General features: G+C 24.5%; 2 protein-coding genes across 3 annotated transcripts in view; one reads left to right on the top strand and one right to left on the bottom strand.

Annotated features, from left to right (window-relative positions):
• LOC122505770 (rootletin) overlaps window positions 1-19,550 on the bottom strand; it is a 33,800-nt gene extending 14,250 nt beyond the window's left edge. Inside the window, exons 1-2 of one of the 2 annotated variants that reach the window (XM_043617589.1) lie at window positions 19,037-19,550; window positions 5,495-5,590 (exon numbers count right to left, since the gene is read on the bottom strand). In XM_043617589.1, coding sequence (XP_043473524.1) covers window positions 5,495-5,590; window positions 19,037-19,408 — 468 coding nt within the window. In that variant the 5' untranslated portion in view covers window positions 19,409-19,550. Of the gene's footprint in view, window positions 1-5,494; window positions 5,591-5,700; window positions 5,727-19,036 lie in introns of those variants that run through there. The other variant, XM_043617590.1, reaches the window with a different exon arrangement.
• Window positions 1,488-5,458, top strand: LOC122505772 (laccase-like). The gene is made up of 12 exons (XM_043617593.1): window positions 1,488-1,506; window positions 1,594-1,656; window positions 1,734-1,894; window positions 1,973-2,105; window positions 2,184-2,341; window positions 2,401-2,671; window positions 3,234-3,435; window positions 3,511-3,695; window positions 3,772-3,979; window positions 4,561-4,770; window positions 4,868-5,101; window positions 5,168-5,458. Exons 2-12 carry the CDS (start codon window positions 1,624-1,626, stop codon window positions 5,305-5,307), a joined length of 1,935 nt encoding a protein of 644 aa, XP_043473528.1. The 5' UTR covers window positions 1,488-1,506; window positions 1,594-1,623; the 3' UTR covers window positions 5,308-5,458.
• Window positions 19,551-24,961: the final 5,411 nt, after the last annotated feature.

The following is a 24,961-nucleotide window of genomic DNA, read 5'->3' on the forward strand; positions in this document are numbered from 1 at the left end:
ATTTCAAGCCGAGTTCCACAGAGTTCGTTCAAAACAACGAAAATATAATCGATAGATGCAGGAAGAAAAATTTTTGTTTTTAATTTCATAGAATGAATTTTATTCTAACTAATTATTTTATATTGAAAGTTTTTTATAATTTACAATTTAATTTTTTTGATAACAAATAAGGAGTTGTATGCAAAACGATATGATAAACGCTTTGGTATCAGTCAAGTGAATGGCTCAGAGGCGCTCGGTGATTCTTGACTGATATTCGAGCGACTAATTTTTCCTCATATGTAATTATTTTTCCTAGTAATGTGATGTATTACGTGTATAACAAATGTATTTACATATCTAAATCGACACGTGCAAATCCACGTGATTATTTTCAATAGGGATTACATGCAATTAGTCAATTTTTTTAATACGTCTAATAGTCTTGTAACCCCCACAGCACCGAAAATTTCCTAAAAATTTATTAAATATTTACTTGCAATGTTCGGAATATGTAATTGCAATGTTTATTGAAAGTTGTGTAAAGATTTAAATGTCCCGATTAAATAAATGTTTAGCGCGAAACTTTCCTGAACATTTAAATTACATTTTCGCCTAATTATAATATTATAACTAAGCGAAAATGTAATTTAAATGTTCAGGACATTTTCACACTAAACATTTACAGTGGAACCTCGATTATCCGAACCTCTGTTATCCGAACCCTCTATTATCCGAACCAAAAATCATTTTATCCGAACTTCTGTTATCCGGACTTTTTCTTTACCTTCCGAATCTTAACATTTATTTTCTCTATTTTTTTTATCATTCCTTTTGTCGCGGGACTTTTTTAGCATCTTTCAAAGCAAAATAACGAAATTTATGTCAAAAAAATCTTAAAAAATCATGAATCTCTGTTTTATTAATTTATTATTATAAATTAATATATATTTACACATACAATATACTTATATATCTTTAAAAAATGTATTAAATTAAATATATATAGTTCAACTGTCCAATTTTTTTACTTTAATTATGAAAATCATTAAAACCTCTATTATCCGAACTTTCGATTATCCGAACCTGGCCTTACCTAGGTTAGTTCGGATAATCGAGGTTCCACTGTATTTAATCGGACATTTAAATCTTTACACAATTTTCACTAAACTTTTCAGTTAAATATGCCGAATATTGCAAGTAAATATTTAATAAATTTTTAGGAAAGTTTCGCTCATTGACTTATCGTCATCCAAGATTAGATTCATTCCTGAAACTCATTTAAAACGAGAAATTGATATATTTAAAAAGGTTCCTTGTTTTGACGCAGTAGTATTATTGACGTAGTATTATTTAATACTCAAATTAAAAATTTTTTACTTATAAAGTTTCATTTCGAACAGGTCTTATAATCATTTGAAAACTACTACAACAATGTACCTTATGTATTGTTTCTATATGTACACATTATATGTTAAACAATTATCCAACCTAATGTAAATAAATTGTTTTTCCTAAAAATTTATTGTATGTAATAATTCAAGGTGAAGTATAAGCACAAAACCGTTGATAAGACATGAAAATTATAAATTTTTATTTTTCCTTGTATTATAGAAAGCAGTTTTAAGCGATCAGCAAGTAAAAATGGGTCTTTACGTATTTATTTATTTATTTATTGTAAGTATTTAAATATTTTTCAGAATTTGATTCTTTTGATTGCTTCTTTTGATTGATTCTTTTGATTGACAAAACAGTTTCTATGTATGATAAGTACTGTAAAATTAGACGAAGATGAATATGCGTATCCTTCGAGATTATCAACTCTTGAAGAATGCAGACGACCCTGTACGAACTATGAACCACCTCGACGTTGCTATTATCATTTGGCTATCGAGTATTTTCACACTATGGGGACGTAAGTATGGAAAAAATTGCCAAAAGCTTGATAAACTGAGGCATAATAAAAATAATTCTGCAATTAATCAATTAACAGTCCTTGCTTTTCTTGTCGACAAAATGGTACGGATCAATTATTGAATAAACCAAATTGTCAATGCATTGAAGCTGATGGTAAGAAGAGAACAATTTTATCAATTAACAGACTACTTCCTGGTCCAAGCATTCAGGTATCTAATAACTCTAAAGAGATTTTTTCTTCATAAACTTTTCATAATTAAGAAAATAAATTAAATTAAATTTTTCAGATATGCGAGTTTGATACGTTAATAATAGACGTGGAGAATAAAGCAGAAGGACTTGAAGTGAGTTTACATTGGCATGGACTATTTCAGGAAGGTTATCAATACTATGATGGTGTTCCAATGGTAACCCAATGTCCAATAATGGCCGGAAGTACTTTTAGGTAAATTGTTTTATTTATCTAGTAGATTTAATAGGTTTCATTTGAATTACATTTTGCAGGTATCAATTTCGTGTCAACAATGCTGGTACGTTCTTCTATCATGCTCATGTGGCAACACACAGGATGGACGGTGAATTTGGTAGTTTAATTGTACGCCAAAGTCCTAATCGAGATCCCAATTGGCATCTATATGATGAAGACCTTCCCACTCATATAATAATGATGCATGATTGGTTTCATTATCTATCAAGTGAACAGCAACCAGGCATCTATACACAAGTTATAAAACCACCAGATAATATTTTGATAAATGGGAGAGGTCGATTTCAGGCAAGTGGATTCAGTATTTGACGTTATTTTTATTGCAACTAAACTGCTTCTCTTGAATCTGTAGTTTCTAGTCTTTTTGATGTATTTGGTTAGTGGTATGGTACTAGTAAGTAATACCATGCATTTCATTTACTTTAAAAATGTCCGTCACCTAGCAAGAATTATTCTGCCAATTGGTCGTTTGAAGTTAGCTTTTGTAGGAACCTACCCAGAAGAAGAGGAAAAGCTGGAGAAATTAAGACTAGGTAACTAGATATCATCAATTCCTAGATTATGATCTTATTGAAAGAATTTATAAGGCGGTGAACAGATCGACTGTGTGCTTTAAGTGCGGTAAAACTGATCTTAAGATCGAAGTCTGTAAGATTAGCCCAAACTGTAAAGTTCGTGAAATGACGCTTAACAGATTTAGACCGCAGACCAAAGGGTATGTAATGTGTAATCGATGCCTAGAATATGACAACATAGAAAGAGTTTGTAAGGCTGTAGACAGATCAGTTGCGTGCTTTAAGAGCGGTAGAGGTACTAAATAAAAAATTACAACAAGATTATTTAATTTTAGGACCCAGATGGAAAAGTAACTAACGCGACTTTAGAAACGTTTTACGTTGAACCAGGAAAAAGATATAGATTCCGATTGATAAATGCATTCAGTTTAAGATGCACCTCAATGTTTACAATCGAAAATCACGAATTAACCATCATTGCACAAGATGCTTCTTCAGCTAATCCAGAAACTGTAACATCCTTAAATACCGGAGGAGGTAAAATATTACACTTTAAATTGAAATACAACTGTCATAAATTTTTGTATAAAAATACTTAATTTACCTTACTAGGTGAAAGAGTCGACTTTGTCATAACAGCGAATCAAAAACCAGGATCCTATTGGATTCAAGTACGAGGATTTAATGATTGTGCACAGAAAGAAAATCAACAATTGGCAATTCTTTCCTATCGTGGTGCTTCTAAAACACCTATGTCATCAATGCCTACATACAGAAAATTTCTTCCTGAAGGAAAAGTACTAAAATTTGACTAGACAAACTTATTAAAATAGAAAAGGATTTTTAATAAGATTTCGTTTTACATTCTTTCAGGTGTATAATCCTAGGAACGGTAAATGTGACCAGTCTAGTCCAAATGCTATTTGTAGTAATCAGCTTAAAGGTACAGAACTTTTAAATGAGAGACTGATTGTGGGCGAACCTGATGTGAGATTTATTCTTCCACTTGATGTACATGCTTTTGAGTTTGGGGAGAAAAATCCTTTCTACAGTACCAATAATTTTCATAAACTATCGCCATGTAAGTAATAATAAACATTACAGCACGACATAAGGCAGTAAATTTGCAAAACTTGGCTAGGAAATTAATTATGAAAACCAGGAATACCGAAATCATCACCAGGAAGATGAAACGACTTTATCTTTCTGGAAAGGAAGCTTTCCCTAGATAACAAAATGCGTGCAGTAGGTAAACATAAGGCAGACATCGTGCGTCATATCTGCGCTCATATGACGACACATATGTGTCCTCCATGGAGGTACATCTGGCGCGCATTTTTTGTGATGCGCTTGAATGTGTGTGCTAATGGAAAGCACTAAATGCTTGATCAAAGCAGCTTTATCTATAGTAATCATTTTTGCAAGCATTTATGCGCGCATAAATAGGTACAAAATATGCGTGCACGCAATGTTATCTGGGTCATTAGCTCCGGAATTCAAATAGTGACTAACTGACATCAAAAGGAATGTTAGGCAAATAAGGAAACATTTTCTATACATTTATCTACTCCGTAGAAAATTTACTCCAAAATGTCATGCTATGTTGAAAGGAAAAATTAATTACCGAAGTGATACAAAGTATGGAATTTTTTTTGCTTTTAGATCCCACGTATCCTTTTACTGCTACTGCAACAACGGATGGTATAGTTTACGTCCCTCCTTCGGAACTATTAATTACAAGTAATTTTGGTTCCGAGGATATGTGTAATAGACGATACGTTTCTACAAATCAATGTCCAAATCCTTGTTACTGTACCCACGTTTTGGATATTGACTTAGGTTCGGTAGTAGAAATTATTTTATACGACAAGGGTAAGTAATTATTTCTCTCTCTAAAGCAAATATTCTAAACTGCTTAACCGGTTTTAATGAAATTTTTATTTTTAACTTGAGTATATAATTAATTCAGCTGGAGTAGACCCTGTTTTCCATCCATTTCACTTACATGGATATAAATTTACTGTTTTGAAAATCGGACCCGAAAGGACTCAAAATATATCTCTTCAGGATGTTAATTCAATTTTGAGGGAACATCAAAGAGTTCTACATACTTCTGGCTACAATCCTTATTTATCCATGAAAGATACTATAATTGTTCCTACAACAGGATACGTTATATTGCGTTTTATTGCCAATAATCCAGGTAATATAAAAATTTTACATAATTACAATAGTGAAAGTTATTTACTGAATATAATTCTTTAAATAGGTTGGTGGCTCTTTCATTGTCATATCGATTGGCATATGGTTGAAGGAATGAATATGATTCTCCATGTTGGAGGTCCTAGACATCTTCCTCCAATTCCACCAAATTTTCCCATGTGCGGTTCTTGGTTACCACCTTACTAACTTCTGTGACTATAATTTCTTTATAAATACGCAACTTAGATCATTCTAATTTATACAAAAATGTTTTATGCTGACTTTACATCTACTGTATATGTGTGTATTTAAATCTTCGATTAGTAAGCAGCTGGTAATAAAAGAAAATTTGTGTAACTTAAAAGAATGTCTTATTTAGAAGTAAATTTATTACCTCTTTAACTTTTGAAGTGCCCCTGAGAAACGGTGGCCGCCGCCTGTCCATCTGTCCACGTAGTGTCAAGTTAGAAGATCCTTTAATAGTCGGTGTCTGTAACAAAAAAAATATCTGTAACATAACAACTTTTTATAGATAGCAATCATTTCCAAATGGTTACAAATTTAGATACCACTTGATAACCGCGATTAAGATTGTCTTACTCAGTAAAAAGAAGTCCAGCAGGTACTGAAAATTGTTGTTAAGAAGCATTGGAATCAGCAAAACGGACTTCTTGATATCTGATGACAAATTTTCCATTCTCTTAAAAAAATAAATAGAAAAATGTACGCCACCATTATAATATTAAATATCTAATCTGCTTCTTTATCACCAGGCAGTCTTGGAATAGAAATATAAAAACGTTTCACTTTCCAAGTATTTCCTTATTAAACAAATTATATGAAATGATGCAACTCTTTAGTAAGTGTAGGTGTTATGTTAGGTCAGCTCACCAGACAAGTTAAAGATATCTTTTTTTATAATAGTTACGCCATAAAAAAATACTGATACGTTGTATCAAAACTATTAAGTATTTAAATTCGTAATTCACATCACGCGCCGATCATTCAAGTAAAGTAGTGAATTTTTATAATACACTATAGAAAGTAAACAAAAATATTATCAGAGAAGAAATTTTATAGACCAATTTTTATAAATTACTATTAAGTGACTTAATTCTAAATATTTAATTACAGAAGTAGATAATTTTAATTATTATATTGTACAATTTTACGATTACAACAAGTAATTGTAAGACCTTTCTAATGAGTCTAATTTCTACAAAGACGAATCAAGTTTCCTTGGTAATTCCATCAGAAATTGTGAACCGCAATTACACAGTGGTCTGATTGTTTAAAGTGAATGAACGAAACAAGTTTGTTTCGCGTGACTTGAAATTAGAATCAAGAGTTTTGATTTTATTGATTAATGCGTACGATAAAAAAGTACCAGTACTACTGTAATGGTAAATTAAAGAAAAAATCTCCATTAAATATGCCAGATAATTTCGAGCTGAGTCTCTCTTTACCTTTTACGAATTTTTTTTTAGGTTTGCTTTCTCTCCTCCGTCGCACATACAATCCTAACAGGGAGAGACTAACGAGAATTTTGCGCATTAGAATCAATTCTAAAAGTGCGTATATTATCAAGATCGTCCATCTGAATGAATTTTTCCAATCTGGTTGTCGTAACTACTGATTTCAAAAAACTACCATCATTTGACAAAGTCTCATTTTCAGGGAGATTGAATAAAACAAGGTTGTTCTTTCTTTCAATTCGATCAGCAAGTTCATTAATATAAACATTAATTACTAAATTAGAATCAACCTTTCGTGATTGAGCTTGTCTTCTTGGATTTATCAAGTCTCGCTTCGACAACAGTTATTGATGTCTGACATATTTTCAGTCATGGTACAAAAATTGTTAGACACTGTTGCGGATAAATCCATAATTGCTCTCATAATAATATCCAAATTAACAGAATTCTATGAAGATTGTGAATTAGTTCAAAGCGACAATGACCTAGGTTTACAGCATCTAGCAAACCACCCATCAAACAAAGTAGAAAGCTGTAATACAGAGCTAGAATGATAAGTAAGATTACACTTCCTACACTGTGTAGGAATAGCACGTGTAATGATATTACCACACTTTGCACAATTTTCAAAACTAGACGACATTTTCTCACACAAATAATTATTTAAGCAACAACCAAAAAATAAAAAACAAACACGTGTTTAATAGCTGACACCTAGTGGAATTTATGGCTGAAGTTTATTCTATTGATAGTATTTTTAAGTTAAGTTTTTTGATAATAGGGTTAGTCTTTTTGTTGACATTGTAGAGGTATTTGGTATTGATGAAAATCTTAGAGTAACTGTTTCTAATATGGCATTGTCAGAATATAATGTTTTGATAACATGAATAGGGTAAGTCTTTTTGATAACGTCTTTTGATGATATTTTTGATAACGTCTTTGATGATATTTTTAGGGTAAGTCTTTTCTATGATATTGGCGAAGGTATATTGTTTTGATGACATTTTTAGGGTAAATTTTTTTCATAATATATTTAGGGTAAGTATTTATAGTGACATTATTGGGTTATATGGAATTGATGATAATCTTAGGGTAACTCTTTCTAATATGGTATTGTCAGAATATATTGCTTTAATGACATTTTTAGGGTAAGTCTTTTTAACAATATATTTAGGGTAAGTTTTTTTAGTGATATTATCGTGGTATGTGGGAATGATGATAATCTTAGGGTAACTCTGTTTACTATGTTATTGTCAGAATATATTGCTTTGATGATATTTTTATAGTAAGTCTTTTTGATGTTATTGCCCAAGGTATATTATATTTGTGACGTTTGTAGGGTAAGCCTTTTCGATAATATCTTTGGTCTAATTCTGTTAAGTGACATTGTCGGGGTATATAGAATTGATGATAATCTTAGGGTAACTCTTATTAATATGGTATTGTCAAAATATATTGCTTGGAAGATATTTTTAATCTAAGTCTATTTAATAATATTGACTAAGACATATTGTTTTGATGACATTTGTAGGGAATGTCTCTTTAATGACATTCTTCGAGTTCGTCTTTTTGATAATATATTTAGGGTATATCTTCTTCATGAAATCTTTGGGAGAAGTCTTTTTTTGGTGACATTGTTGGGGTACATGGGATTGATGATAATCTTAGGGTAGCTCTTTCTAATATGGTATTGTCAGAATATATTGCTTTGATGATATTTTTAGGGTAGCTCTTTCTAATATGGTATTGTCAGAATATATTGTTTTGATGATATTTTTAGAGTAAGTCTTTTTGATGATATTAGCTAAGGTATGTTGTTTTCATGGTATGTTTAAGGTAAGTTGTTTTGATGACATCTTTGGCATAAGTCTTTTTGGTGACATTATCGGGCTGTATGCAATCAAAGATAATCTTAGGGTAAATCTGTTTACTATGTTATTGTCAGAATATATTGCTTTGATAATATTTTTACGGTAAAATGACAAATTTTCCACTTTCTTAATAAAATAAATAGAAAAATGTACGCCACCATTATAATATTAAATATCTAATCTGCTTCTTTATCACCAGGCAGTCTTAGAATAGAAATATAAAAACGTTTCACTTTCCAAGTATTTCCTTATTAAACAAATTATATGAAATGATGCAACTCTTTAGTAAGTGGTAGGTGTTATGATAGGTCAGCTCACCAGATAAGTTAAAGATATCTTTTTTTATAATAGTTACGCCATAAAAAAATACTGATACGTTGTATCAAAACTATTAAGTATTTAAATTCATAATAAATGTGGGTACATGGGACTGATGATAATCTTAGGGTAAATCTGTTTACAATGTTATTGCCAGAATATATTGTTTTGATGATATTTTTACGGTAAGTCTTTTTGATGATATTGCCCAAGGTATATTGTTTTTGTGACGTTTGTAGGGTAAGCCTTTTTGATAATATCTTTGGTCTAATTCTGTTTAGTGACATTGTCGGGGTATACAGAATTGATAATAATCATAAGGTAACTCTTATTAATATGGTATTGCCAAAATATATTGCTTGGAAGATATTTTTAGTGTAAGTCTTTTTGATGATATTTTTAGGGTAAGTGTTTTCGATGGTATTGGCTAAGGTATATTGTTTTGATGACATTCTTAGGGTAAGTCTTTTTGATAATATATTTAGGGTAAGTATTTTTGGTGTCATTGTTGGGGTATATGGGAATGATGACAATCTTAGGGTAACTCTTTTTGATATAATATTTTTAGAATATATTGCTTTGGTGATATGTTTAGGGTAGGTCTTTTTGATGACACTGGCCAATGTATATTGTTTTGGTGACATTTGTTGGATAAGTCTTTTTGATAATATATTTAGGGTAAGTCTTTTTGGGAACATTGTCAGAAAATATTGTTTTGATGATATTCGTAGGCTGTATCTCCTTTAAAAAGCAACAAGTCACTTGTTCTATTAACAAAACAAATTTTTTAAATCCGTAAAGCAAAAACACTTCTAGAATATATGTATAATCTGACTGCATCCTGTTTTCAGGAAAAATGACGATTATTAAAAACTGTTGAAACATTACCACAAACTTTTTTTTTACTGAAATATACATATTTGACATTTGAGGGTGTTAGCACAACTGTTTTATGATGAAACAGAGAATGGAAAGGTTGGAAGAGAAATGAAGAGAGCGTACAAACTTAAGGGTGTCGAATATCTCCTGCTGGAAACTCCTATAAAGAGTCAGGTGATTTGTGAACAAACCAAGAGGGTTGAGAAAGGCACACAAGCCAACACCTGGCACTGAACGGTACCAATCGATACTATACCTGTATATTTCCTTTGCCCAATCCCAATTCACTGGTAGGCCTGAGCCTTCCTATATATGTCTTCTCGCACACCCCTTTAAAATAACAACACACAGGAATTTCTTATCTGAATGTAATGTGATCTGGTATTCTGAATTTGATTCTACTCTTCGTGAGCATGTTCTCACTGAAGAAGTAGGTTCAATGAGCAAGTTTTGCTACTGGTGTTAAATTACCAGAATATAGAGATCGAAAATCGAACCAGTTAAATTAGAGTGCTTTGAGGCAGTAACTTCTTTTCTTAAATTTCCTATCGAAGTCACTTACTTTGTCACGAATACACTATAAAAATCAAATAGCTTGCTAGCTACCGTTTCCTATTTCCGTTCACTGAACTTTATTGCAATTCCTATAAGGACTATGTGTAAACTTTTTTTTGATAACTTTTCCCAAAATTTCTAGCGGTGATAATTTATTAAAAATATTATACAAAAACACCAAGATCAGTAATTAATTTTAACTAGTCTATATTTTAATACTTTTTTCGTCAAAAAATTACAACTACTTTAAATGTATGCAAAAAGTACATAATTGAAATTTTGGTTTAAATAAAACATTTCTCTGCGTCTAGGATAAATTGTTTCTCTCCTTTTTTAATCAACTTCTAAATAATGTGATTAATTTACAATTTCAGATTATTAAATAACAGAATTGATAAATGATAAATTAGAAATCGTTGATTAGGGAATCTAAATGGAAAATGCAATAATATAAATTTTATTGAAATTATTCAAATGATAATTAAATCAATGCCTATCACACATATTAATAAATGATATAGAAAATTCAATGTAATGTGTACAATGAAAAAAAACTAACAAGTTTCAACGATGGGTTATTATCTTTAAAACGTTTAATAGAAAGAGAAGCAAAAAATTGGCATTTTATTATCAAAACAAGTTGGGATGAGTCTATAAAAAGTAATTTAGATATCTTTTGAACAGTTTGATCCAGTTCATCGTGTGTTGCTAGGTTGACAGCTCAGATTCCAGGGACGCTAGTCAATTTTTTTTTAAACGAAACATTGACAAATTAGTCTCGATATAAATTATGTAAATTATGACGTTTTAAAGTTCAATCTAACTCAAATTAATGAACAATAGATGTTTCCATAAATCAACAGACGCGACATTGTTTTCATGAATAGAGTTCGAATCGTTTTATAATTTTTTTTTTTAAATGCTGACAAATACAATTATTCATATAATTTTCCTAAATAATATTTATTGAATAGAATTATAATTCTCTGAACAAATGATTTAATTGTTTTACAAAATTGTCAATAATTTTTTTTTCTCAATTTGTTTATTTGGAAAAAAAGGAAATAAGTTCAAAGTTTGAAAAAACAAATTCAATGCTATTAGAAAATATATTCTTTACCTGCTGTAATAGTAAACTTTTTTAATTAACTTTATTTCAAGTTTTCAATTAATTCATTCGTTACGTTAATAAGTTATTTAATTTTTTTCCATTCATAAATACTAATTGTGTCACAAGATATCATTTTGATATCAGAATAATATTTGTTTCGATTGCAGATTGCGTTATTCGTACCAATGTTCATTGTCAGTCTGCACAATATTTCTCTGCGCCAAAAAAAAAGAATTTTCTATCAATATAATAATTTATTGCATTCAAAAAAACTTTTAAAAAAAAATAAATAAAATTTCCTTTCTATTCAAAAGAATTATTTTTCTATTCTTTCACTATTTTTTTCACTTTGAATAACATTATTCTTATATCATTACTTTAGAAAAATTATTTCTTTTTTTTCTAAGCAAACAAACAAAATTTTGAACAATCAAAGAAATTAAAAACTTTTTACTATAAATTGTAAAAATCAATAAAATTTTTTAAATATATATTTGCTTTGTGACAATATTTTATAATTATTAAAAAAAAATACAAATAATAATATATTGACGAGATGAAAAAGGAGAGAGAGAGAAAGAGTTCACTGTGCTGAAAATGATGGTGTACAAAGTCTAAAAGACCAGACGAAGTCAATGTTTCACATCCGCGGAAACTACCGCGGTCAATGTTCATCAAAGTTCTCTTCTCAATTATTGTACATTTTACTACGTGACGTAATGAACGTAATGTTGATGTCTAATCGAAGTAGACGGGTTAAATTTTATTATCGCATTAATATATCTTTTGTCTGCCACAAATAGAATATCAATTAATTTTTATAAATTAAGAAATTAAAAAAAAATTTTCCTTAATTATTAACTATAATAATCACTTATAATTACACTACAAATCATTATTAAATTCATTTTTTATTAATTAGTAAAAAAAAATTTATTTATTGTTCAAATTTATTTGTATTTATAAATAAACAATAATAATAATTTTTTTAATATTAGAAATTTTTATTTCTGTTACTGTTTAATACAGTAAAAGTTATATTGTCGGTTCCATTATTGTTATTATTTATGGCAATATTTATAAATAATAAAAATTAATAATAATAAATAATTCTATAATAATAATAATAATAATAATAATAATAATAATAATAATAATCAGAACGTCTTTGTTTTAATTTTCCTTATTATTGAACTACTGCGACATTAAAGTTTCGATAAATAATAATATTAATAGTAATATTATAATAAATATAGTAATTAGTAGTACCTAATAATAAATAATTAATAATATTAATAGCAATAACAGATTTTGCACTCGATAATTAATTTTAAAAAAATTGCAAAAAGTAGCTTTCAAAATGAAAAAAGTAGTAAAAAAGTAGCTATCGAAAAATTAAACTTGACGACCAAAAAAACTCGTTTTAGACACTTTACAAAATGACAAAAATCCCATTCTATATTTTTATGTTTCTGACATTTTCCTAATTTTCATTAAAAAATATTTACTTTTTTCTTATTCTGATAATAAATTGAATTCCAACAACAAATTTTATTATTCATGAAAGAATTTAAATATTTTTAAAAATAATTTAAGTCTTGCTAAGAATTTTATTAAAATTTTTAACAATAATTGAATGTCTGTGTGGCATTTTATTAAATTTTTTTGAAAATAATTGAATTTCTAAAAAGCATTTTATTATTTATAAAAATAATCGAATTTCCAAGAAGATATTTATTTCTTTTAAAAATAATTTAATTCTTCTGATAAATATTGTTATTTATGAAAAGAAATTGAATGTTGCAAAGAATTTTATTAAAATACCATAAAATTATTGAATTTTCAGGAATAATTTTGTTATTTATCTTTAATAATTGAATTCTTTTGAAGAATTATTCAGGTAAATCATTGAATTCGTGGAAAGAATTTTATTAAAATCTAAAAGAATAATTGAATTATTTCAAAAACATTTAATTAAAATTGTATTAAAATATTTAAAAATAATTTAATTCCTGTGACAAATTCTAATATTTATGTAAGTAATTGAATTATTCGAAAGAATTTAAAAAAACATTTTTTTAAGTAATTGATTTTTTCGAGGAATTGAAATTAAATTTTTAAGAAAAATTTTATTTTATAAGCAATTCCTGTAAAATCGTATTAAATATAATTGAAATCTTGCGATGAATTTTATTGATTATGAAAATAATTGAATTGCTGGGAAGAATTTTATTATTTATAAATATAATTGAATTATTGCAAAAAACTTAATTAAAATGTATAGATGATTTTTTTCTTCCGTTGTTGAAGTTTGTTATAATTAAGATGTTTAAAAAGAATTGAATTTCTGAGAGGAATTTTATTATTTTTGAAAATAATTGAATTTTGCAAAGAATTATATTAAAATGCGTCAAATAATTTAATTTCCGGGAATAGTTTTGTTATTTATCGACATAATTGAATTTTTTCGAAGAATTATTTATATAAATAATTAAATTTTAAAGAAGAATTTTATTAAAGTACTTGAAAATAATTAAATTCCTGTGAATTTAATTATTGATTTTTTCGAAGAATTGAAATTAAATTTTTAGGAATAATTACATTCTTCGAGCAATGCTTGTAAAATTGTATTTAAAATAATTGAATTCCTTAAAAGGATTTTATTATTTATAAAACTAATTGAATTTTTGCTTAGAATTTTATCAAACATTTTTTTTTAAAATTGAAATTCCATGAAATAAGTTATTATTAGTGAAAGTAATTGAATTATTGTAAAGAATTGAAAACTAATTTTTTTTAAATAATTGACTTCTTCGAGTCATTATTTATTTATTTATCTTCGAGTAAAAAATTAATTTTTTAGAATAATTACATTTCTTGAGAAATTCCTGTAAAATCTAAAAGAACAATTGAATTATTTCAAAAAAAAATTGAATTCTTGTAGAAATTTTATTATTTAGGAAAATAATTGAATTTTAGATGAATTTTATAAATTCCTTTTTAAATAATTGAATTTTTTGACGAAATTTGATGAAAATAGTAGATATTGAAAATAATTGAATCGTTTTAAAGAATTTGATTATAATTTTTGAGAATATTTTTTTGATAATAATAATTATAAGTAAGTAAAAATAATTTATTTTTGCGATTTTGTACGTTAATTTACTATTTAATAAATAATTTATTAAATAATGATTTTTAATGGTATGAGATTATTTATGTAGAGTTAACTGAAACGTAAGGTACGTGTGTCTAAGGAGTAGGGGAACGTAAGAGTCTGAGTGGGGTCAATGAGAGTGAGAAGGAAGTCTTCGTTTCTCTCTATCACTCTCATTGTCCCCACTCCTCTTCTCCGTATTTAAGTTCCTCAACTGCCAATACAACTTCTTTTCTACTTAAAATTTTGTAATTTAATTATATTACTTTTGCAATTATTTAAAGAAAATAGAATGAACATAAATTCGTATCAATAATTATTTAATGTATATAATTAAATTCTCATTATAATTTTAAATAGCAAAAATGATTACTTAAACATTTTCTCAATACACGATAAACTTTTGCTTTTTTTCCTCAATAGTTAGATAAAATTTTCTTTTTTTAAGAAGATTAAAAAAAATTTTTTTTTTTTGTTTTATTTCTAATTCTCGTGAAACGATTAGAAGAAATTTAAAGAAAAAAGAAAACATATTATATTATATCACCCTCTCTCTCTTTCTCTCTACAGAAAAAGATAAGAGTGGGGAGAAACAGAATCAATAAAAAAAAATTTGTTTCTCTTTATTTTACTCTATTTTCCTATATTAATGATTTATTACATAATAATTAGATATTAAATATGAAAAAAGTGAATTTAAATCTAATTACAATTGATAAAAACAAAATGAAAAAATTTATATCAGTTTTGAAAGGAAAAAAAATTGAAAGAAAAATAGTCAATATTTTACTTTTATAATAGTGGACAGCGGTCACATGTTACAATCACGAGGGGTGAATGAAAAGAATGCAATGTACACGTGACTAAATATACCTAACTTTCTTTCCCCTTTTGGATAAATTTACCTGGACATACAAGTGCGTCACAAAAAAACCCTCATGAGAAAGTGACCAGTGGTAATTTAATTATTTTAATCCCCCCCCCTTCCCTTTTGAAAAAGGACAAGAAATATTTTAATAGTTGAAAAAATATTTTTAACATGATTTTTTAAGATGATACTTGTAATAAGAACAAATATATATTAAAAATAATTAAAATAATAATATTAATAATAAAAATAATAGTAAAAATAATAATAAAAATAAATTGAGTTTTATTTTTTTTTTCATTATCAAAATTAAAAATAAAAATTTTTTTATTTACATTATTCACAGAAGAATAATAATTTGTTAAAAATAGGACGAGTTTGAAATAAATAAAATCTTTTCAATGTTGAAGAATAACATTCAGAATTTTCTTATGAATTCTTCAAATTTGAATATTATTTCAGTACTTTTGACAAAATTCCCTGGCATATTCCTGACATCCCTGAATAAATTTAGAAAAATAGTGATTTTGTGTAGAATTATTTTAATAAAATTTCCAAAAGAATTCAATTAAATAAAAACAATTTTGACAAAGTTTTACACGAATATTCAATTATTTTCTAAAATAATGAAAATTTCACAGAAAATTCAATTATAAAAAATAGAATTCGCATAAATTTTTTGAAAAAGAATTAATTGTTTGAAACTTTTTTCTATAATACTATTCGCAATAATTCAATTATTTTCATAAGAAATAAAACTCATTACAGAATTTCAATTATTTTTGATAAATTTTTAATTTGAATTCCTCGAAAAACAATATTATTATTCTTAAAAATTTTATTAAAATTCGTCGAAAAAAATCAATTATTTGAAAATTCAATTATTTTAAAAAATTAAAAAAAAATTATCGTTAGGTAATATTTAAATTATCTTTATAAATAGCAAAATTCTTCGATGAAATTCAATTACTTTCAGGGATTTTTATAATGAATAAAATCATTCGGAAAAAGTCAATTATTTTCATAAATAACAATATTCATCACAAGAATTCAATTATTTTCAAAAAATTTAATATTGCAAAATTTCAATTATTTTCAAAAAATTTTCTAAATTCAATAATTTGTATATCTATTATTTTAATAAAATTTCCAAAAGAATTCAATTATTTAAAAACAATTATAACAAAGTTCTACACGAATATTCAATTATTTTTTTAAATGACAATTTCACAGGAATTTAATTATTAAAAATAGAATTTGTATAATTTTTTTTTAAATCAATTATTTGGAAATTTTTTTTATAAAATTCTTCGCAATAATTCAATTATTTTCATAAATAATTAAACTTATTACAGAATTTTAATTATTTTTGATTAATTTTCAATTCGAATTCAATTCAATTACTTTCAGGAATTTTAATAAAATTCATTGGAATATTCAATTATTTTCATACCTTTAAAAGGACTTAATTATTTTCATAAATAATAAAATCATTCGGAGGAAAACAATTAGTTTCATAATTTTAATTTTTGATAAATTTTTAATTCGAATTCCTCAAAAAATGTAATTATTCTTAAAATTTTTTTTTAAATTCATCGAAAGAATTTAATTATTTTAAAAAATTAAAAAAAAATTATCGTTAAAATTTTAATAATCTTTATAAATATCAAAATTCTTTAACAAAATTCAATTATTTTCAGGAATTTTAATAAGATTCATTGTAAAATTCAATTATTTTCATAAATAACAATATTCATCACAAGAATTCAATTATTTTGAAAATTAATAAAATTCTTCGCAGAAATTCAAATATTTTCAAAAAATCTAAAAAAAATTCTCGTCAATATTTCAATTTATCATTATAAATAAATAGCAAAATTCCTTGACAAAATTCAATTATTTTGATAAATAATAGTGTATTCAGCACAAGAATTCAATTATTTTCAAAAATTCAATTTAAAAAAATAAAAATTTCACAGGAATTTAATTAGTTAAAATAGAATTTGCGAAAATTTTTTCGAAAAAATTAAATATTTTAAAATTTGGCATTATATTCTTCTCAGTAATTTAATTATTTGCATAAATTTAAAAATTCTTTTCAAGGACTTCATTATTTTCATAAATAATAAAATCATTCGGTGGAAGTCAATTTATTATTTTCATAAATAACAATATTCATCACAAGAATTCAATTATTTTCAAAAGTAATACATTTATTTAATAATTTTCAAAACTTTTAATATTGCAAAATTTCAATTATTTTCAAAATTTTTTTTTTAATTCAATAATTTGTATATCTATTATTTTAACAAAATTTCCAAAAGAATTCAACTATTTAAAAACAATTTTGACAAAGTTTTACACGAATATTCAATTATTTTCTAAAATAATGAAAATTTTACTTTGAATTCAATTATTAAAAATAGAATTTGCATAAAAAAATCAATTGTTTGAAACTTTTCTTTATCAAATTCCTCGAAGAAATTCAATTATGTTGATAAAATTCTTTATGGTAATTCAGTTTAGAGAAACATTTATTTATTCAGTAAATTATGTATTTATTTTTGTATTTAAATAATTGAATTCTCGTTGAATTTTCCAATAAATGAATTTAAAAAAAAAATTGATAATTGAATTCTTTTGAAGAATTTTAATGAAATTTTTGAAAATAATTACATTTTTCGAAGAATTTACTTAAAATTGTATTAAAAATAATTGAAAACCTATGAAGAATTTTATTAATTTATGAAAGTAATTCTTGGGACAAATTTTTAATATAATTGCATTGTTTCCAAGAATTTAATTTAAATTTTTTTAATTAGTTTCAATTTAAAAAATTTTAACGCAATTTTTTGAAAAAATTCAACTATCTTAATAATTATCAAAAACTTTTTTTACAAATTCAATTATTTTAAAAAATTAAAAAAAAATTATCGTTAACATTTTAATTATCTTTATAAATAGCAAAATTCTCTAACAAAATTCAATTATTCTCAGGAATTTTTATAAAAGATTCATTGTAAAATTCAATTATTTTCATAAATAACAATATTTATCACAAGAATTCAATTGTTTTTAAAATTAATAAAATTCAATTATTTTCAAAGATTCAATTTAAAAAAATAAAAATTTCACAGGAATTGAATTATTTAAAATAGAATTTGCATAAATTTTTTCGAAAAAATTAAATGTTTTAAAATTTGGCATTAAATTCTTCCCAGTTATTGAATTATTTGCATAAAAAAAAAAAAAAAAAATTTAAAAAAAAAATCAAATTTAAAAATTCTTTTCATGGACTTAATTAAAAATTCTCGTCAATATTTCAATTCATCTTTATAAATGAATAGAAAAATTCTTTGACAAAATTCAATTATTTTGATAAATAATAGTATTCATCACAAGATTTCAATTATTTTCAAAAGTAGTAAAATTCAATTATTTTTAAAGATTAAATTTAAAAAAATAAAACTTTCATAAGTAACATTATTCATCACAAGAATTCAATTACAAAATGACTTATTTTCATGTAACATGTATAATAAAAAAATTACGTTATTTGTTATATGTTAAAAGTGAAATAAGAAACTTCACGCGCGCGTTATTTGTGCTATAGGTCAGTTAATAAAAATGATGAAAAAGAAAACAAGTTTATAATAGAAAAATAAATTTTTTCTCTAATTAAATAAAATCAATGAAACTCACCCGCGGCATTATTGTGAATTTCTGGTCCCGCGTTTGATGAAAAAAATAATTATGATGACAATGGTGGTGGTGGTGGTGGTGGATGTTGAAGATGCAACAATCGTAAGGGAGGGCAGGCGGCGAAACGATTCTCAGGGCTTTTCGAAATGATCCAACTTCGTCGAGCGAACGTTGGGGTGTGTTCGTAACGGCCGACGGATTTTTACTGAACAATGTAGTGGAGGTGGTTTTCATGACGGCGATCCATACGGCGCCGTCGTCGTCCTGTTCGTCCTGCGGATTCGTTGAATGATGCTGATGATCATCATTATGAGGATTATGATGATGTTGATGATTGCGATCGCGTGACAAGTTATATAATAATTTTTTCATCCATATTCCTTCATCAGAAGTTGGCGTTCTAGTTGAAAGTGGCACTTCTTCGTGCCGACGTCGTCGACATCGTTCTTCTTCCGGTTGATGGATTCGCCGGATATTGTACTCGTCATTTTCTAATCTAATGAGGAAACACCCATAGGAGTAAAATTCTCTGTCAAAAATCAAAAACTAAAGAACAATAATAAAAATACAGAAATATTAATTAATTGATAAATTATACATAGAATTTTAAAATACAAATTCTAATAACCAAAGGTCATTCAAAACAGCCATCTTGCAGTTAAGAAAATTCAGAAGTTGAGAATATGCAAAATTATTGCAATTACAAGACTACGATAATGAAATATTATTCCAAAAGAACATTAGTTCAAAATTATTAGATACTCAAAAACAAAAAAAAACATTCAATTAAATTTACTTACGAATTTCTTTAATTGTAAAATTATTCGCAAACATCAATAACTTCATTTTTAAATAAGTATTTAATTATTATTTTTCCATAGGAATTAAAATTCTTCAGAACATTTAAATTCAAAAATTTTTTAAATTTAACAATTTATAAGAATATTATTGTAAAACATGAAGATATAAATCACTTCGAGTCTTCGACTGCTCAGAGTAATTCATATCTTCATGTTTTATAAAAATTTACATTTCCATAAAATTTTTCAAAAAAATTAAATTAAAATTAAATAATAATTTACAAAAATTATAATAAAATTCATTGCAAGAATTCAATTATTTTCATAAATAATAAAATTTTTCACAGGTTTTCAATTATTTTTAATAAAATTTTAAATAAATTTCTCGAAAAATGAAATTATCTTGAAAAATTTTTTTGCAAGAAATAAATTACTTTCACAAACAATGAAATTCTTCGCTGAAATTCAAAAATTTTCGAAATTTAATATTTTAATAAAACTTCTCAAAACAATTTAATTGAATTACTGGAAAGAATTTAAAAACAAATTTTAAACATTTAATTTTTTCAAAAAAATTTATGCAAATTCTATTATAAATAATTAAATTCCTGTGAAATTTCTATTTTTTTAAATTGAATCTTTGAAAATAATTGAATTTTACTACTTTTGAAAATAATTTAATTCTTGTGTTAAATACTATTATTTATCAAAATAATTGAGTTTTGGCAAAGAATTTTGCCATTTATAAAGATGAATTGAAATATTGACGAGAATTTGTAATTAAGTCCTTGAAAAGAATTTTTAAATTTATGCAAATAATTGAATTACTGAGAAGAATTTAATGCCAAATTTTAAAACATTTAATTTTTTCGAAAAAATTTATGCAAATTCTATTTTAAATAATTCTATTCCTGTGAAATTTTTATCTTTTTAAATTGAATCTTTGAAAATAATTGAATTTTATTAAAGTTCCTGAAAATAACTGAATTTTGTCAAAGAATTTTGCTATTTATTTATAATGATAAATTGAAATATCGACGAGAATTTTTTTTTAGATTTCTTGAAAATAATTTAATTTCTGCAAAGAATTTTATTGATTTTAAAAATAATTGAATTCTTGTGATAAATATTGTTATTTATGAAAATAATTGAATTTCACAATGAATCTTTTATAAAAATTCCTGAGAATAATTGAATTTTGTTAAAGAATTTTGCTATTTATAAAGATAATTAAAATGTTAACGATAATTTTTTTTTCATTTTTTAAAATAATTGAATTTGTGAAAAAAGTTTTTGATATTTATTAAGATAGTTGAATTCTTTCAAAAAATTGCGTTAAAATTTTTTAAATTGAAACTAATTAAAAAAATTTAAATTAAATTCTTGGAAACAATGCAATTATATTAAAAATTTGTCCCAAGAATTACTTTCATAAATTAATAAAATTCTTCATAGGTTTTCAATTATTTTTATTACAATTTTAAGTAAATTCTTTGAAAAATGTAATTATTTTCAAAAATTTCATTAAAATTCTTGGAAAGAATTCAATTATCAATTTTTTTTAAAAATTCATTTATAGGAAAATTCAACGAGAATTCAATTATTTAAATTCAAAAATAAATACATAATTTACTGAATAAATGAATGTTTCTCCAAACTGAATTATCATAAAGAATTTTATCAACATAATTGAATTTCTTCGAGGAATTTGATAAAGAAAAGTTTCAAACAATTGATTTTTTTATGCAAATTCTATTTTTAATAATTGAATTACAGTAAAATTTTCATTATTTTAGAAAATAATTGAATATTCGTGAAAAACTTTGTCAAAATTGTTTTTAAATAGTTGAATTCTTTTGGAAATTTTGTTAAAATAATAGATATACAAATTATTAAATTAAAAAAAAAATTTTGAAAATAATTGAAATTTTGCCATATTAAAATTTTTGAAAATAATTAAATAATTGTATTACTTTTGAAAATAATTGAATTCTTGTGATGAATATTGTTATTTATGAAAATAATAAATTGACTTCCACCGAATGATTTTATTATTTATGAAAATAATGAAGTCCTTGAAAAGAATTTTTAAATTTATGCAAATAATTAAATTACTGGGAAGAATTTAATGCCAAATTTTAAAACATTTAATTTTTTTGAAAAAATTTACGCAAATTCTATTTTAACTTATTAAATTCCTGTGAAATTTTTATTTTTTTAAATTGAATTTTTGAAAATAATTGAATTCTTGTGCTGAATACTATTATTTATCAAAATAATTGAATTTTGTCAAGGAATTTTGCTATTTATTTATAATGATAAATTGAAATATTGACGAGAATTTTTTTTAGATTTTTTGAAAATATTTGAATTTCTGCGAAGAATTTTATTAATTTTAAAAATAATTGAATTCTTGTGATGAATATTGTTATTTATGAAAATAATTGAATTTCACAATGAACTCTGTAGATTATTAAATATTATTTTTTGAGATATTATTATTTGAAAAGTACTAAATATTTGTAACTACATGATTTCTGTTTAAAATTTTTTTACTTACTAGACGCATCTAAATATAAGTTATCTCACCGATAAGTGCAATTATAAATTTTTTGAAGACCATCAATTGTGAGTAAAATTTCTCTTTCATTTCGACTGTAAACAGATGTTCTAGAGCCGGGAGGAAGGAAAACAGCAATGAAAAAATCAGCAGGCGTTATTAATTCACCAATTTTTTCCATCAACTTTCTAAAATGTCAGAAGAAAAAAAATTTGAAAAAAATAATTACATTCTTTTAGTAAATAATATTGAGACTTTTAATACTTAGTTTATTTTTTCCCGCAGTGTTTTTTTAAAAAAAAAAAAGAAACATTGTTAATACCACTTAAATGAAAAGTTTTCCAAAAGACAATATTTTATCGTCACGAAGATACATTTCGTACCTGGAAGAGTGTCGTCATGCACGCAACACAAAATCTTTATCTTCTTTTTTAAACAATATTTCTTTCGTGTCACGCTATTCGAATTGATTGTTTTTAAATGCGGAAGTCACATTTTACTATTTTAATTCATAAATATTATACGTATAATATTAAAGATTTATCTTTTTTTATATTTTTTCTTTTAATTTTTAAATTTTTTTATTGTAATATACAAAAAATGAATTAAGTTAATAATTTTTGAATTAATAAATTTATTTGATTATTTTTCAATTATTAACTAATAATAATTTCAATTAGAACTTAGAGAAAATAGAGAAATTATGATACTTTTTAAAAATTTGAAGAGACTGCTCGTGAGTGCAAAGTGGAACTGAAGGACAATTTCTTGTTGCATCGAGTGTCGGGTAAAGGTTTCTTTTGAAATTTTTTAAATTTTCACTTGTGTATTTCAATAGATTATTAGAGCTAAACCATCATTAATCAATGACATGATTCCTTGCTCAATACACCTACTCAAATTTCCTTGAATTTGCTATTAAAACTTTGTTTAGTAGACGGGGGGGGGGGAGGGTGTTAATTCACATTCGTGTAAGGAAGTCGATTTGCAATTTAATAGGAATTGAACTACCATCTATTTACATTGGCTACAAACCCCTTTAAACTCTCAAAATAATCTTTTGTAGCAAGAATTCCTTAAGTATTTACTAGAAATATTTATAAAAAATAATTTAAAATTCTAGAAAATAATAATTGAATTAAAATACAGAAAATAATTTTGATAAAGTTAAGTAACAATATTCTTACAATATAAAATAATTTACTCGATTTTATTACTTGGTCATCTTTAATTATTAAAAAACATGAAGAAATCAATTATTTTCAAAATAATTTGAATTCAATTTCTCGGAAGAATTCAATTTTAAAAAAAAAATTGTAACAAATTTAAAAAAAAATCAATTTTTTTTCTAAAATTTTAATAAATTCTTCGAAAAAATTAAATTATTTTTATAAATAGTAAAATTCTTAACAAGAATTAAATATTTCCACAAATTTCAATTATTTCCTAAAATTTTAATAAATTCTTTAAAACAATATTCAACTATTTTTATAAATACTAAAATTCTTTGCAGGAATTAAATAATTTTTCATCCAATTTAAATAAAATTACACGAAAGAATTTAATTATTTTGAAAAATTTCTATAAAATTCAATTTTAACAAGAATTTAAAATTCTTTAAAAATAATTCAATAAATTCTCAAAATATTTTTGAAAAATTCTATATAAAAATTAAATTACTTTCAATGCAATTTTCATATATACTTGTCAAAAAAATTGTAAGAATTCAATTATGTTCAAAAAAAATAATAAAATTCTTGTGATGAATTCAATTATTTTGTATATATATACTTAATTTTAATAAAATTCTTTACAGAAATTCAATTATTTTCGAAACAACTTTAATTGAATTTCTCGAAAAAATTTCATTATTTTCAAATATTTCTATAAAATTCTTCATAACAATTTAATTATTTCTTAAAATTTTAATAAATTCTTCGAAACATTTCAATTATTTTTATAAATATAGTAAAATTCTTCGCAATTATTTTTATAAATAGTAAAATCCTTGGCGGAAAATTCAATTCTTTTCAAAACAATATTTTAATAGAATTCCTCGAAAGAATTTAAATTTTCAAATATTAACATAAAATACATTTAATTTCTAAAATTTTAATAAATTTTTCGCAAGAATTTAATTATTTTTAATTCAATTGTATTAAACATGAAATTTAATTGCTTTTAAAATTTTCAATTGAAATTATTAAAGAAACTCCATTAGTTTAAAAAAAATTCAAAGAAATTCTTCAAAAGACTTTAATTAGAATTTTTTTAAATTTTAGTAAAATTTTTTGCAACAATTCGATGATTTTTAATACATTAATTTTAAAATTGAAAATATTTAAAAAGAAAAATTATAAAAATAGTTAAGAAACGAAAAAGCAAACAACAACTAACTTCAAACTGCGAACAGATTACCGAAACATGTACTTTATTATTATTAATTAATTAATAATAATTAATTAATTAATGTTATAATTATTTTTATTTTATAATTAATTCAAAATTGTAATGACCAGTAGAAATCATCATCATTCTTTTCATTAAAAGATTAAAATTTTGTTA

The sequence above is a fragment of the Leptopilina heterotoma genome, unplaced genomic scaffold, assembly GCF_015476425.1.
Source record: "Leptopilina heterotoma isolate Lh14 unplaced genomic scaffold, ASM1547642v1 Lhet_369, whole genome shotgun sequence".
NCBI lineage: Eukaryota > Metazoa > Arthropoda > Insecta > Hymenoptera > Figitidae > Leptopilina > Leptopilina heterotoma.

Coding starts and splice junctions, on each gene's coding strand:
- LOC122505772 (XM_043617593.1), top strand. CDS start 1,624: ATGGGTCTTTACGTATTTATTTATTTATTTATT. Junction 1,895..1,972: donor TATTTTCACACTATGGGGAC/GTAAGTATGGAA, acceptor ATCAATTAACAG/TCCTTGCTTTTCTTGTCGAC. Junction 2,672..3,233: donor ATGGGAGAGGTCGATTTCAG/GCAAGTGGATTC, acceptor ATTTAATTTTAG/GACCCAGATGGAAAAGTAAC.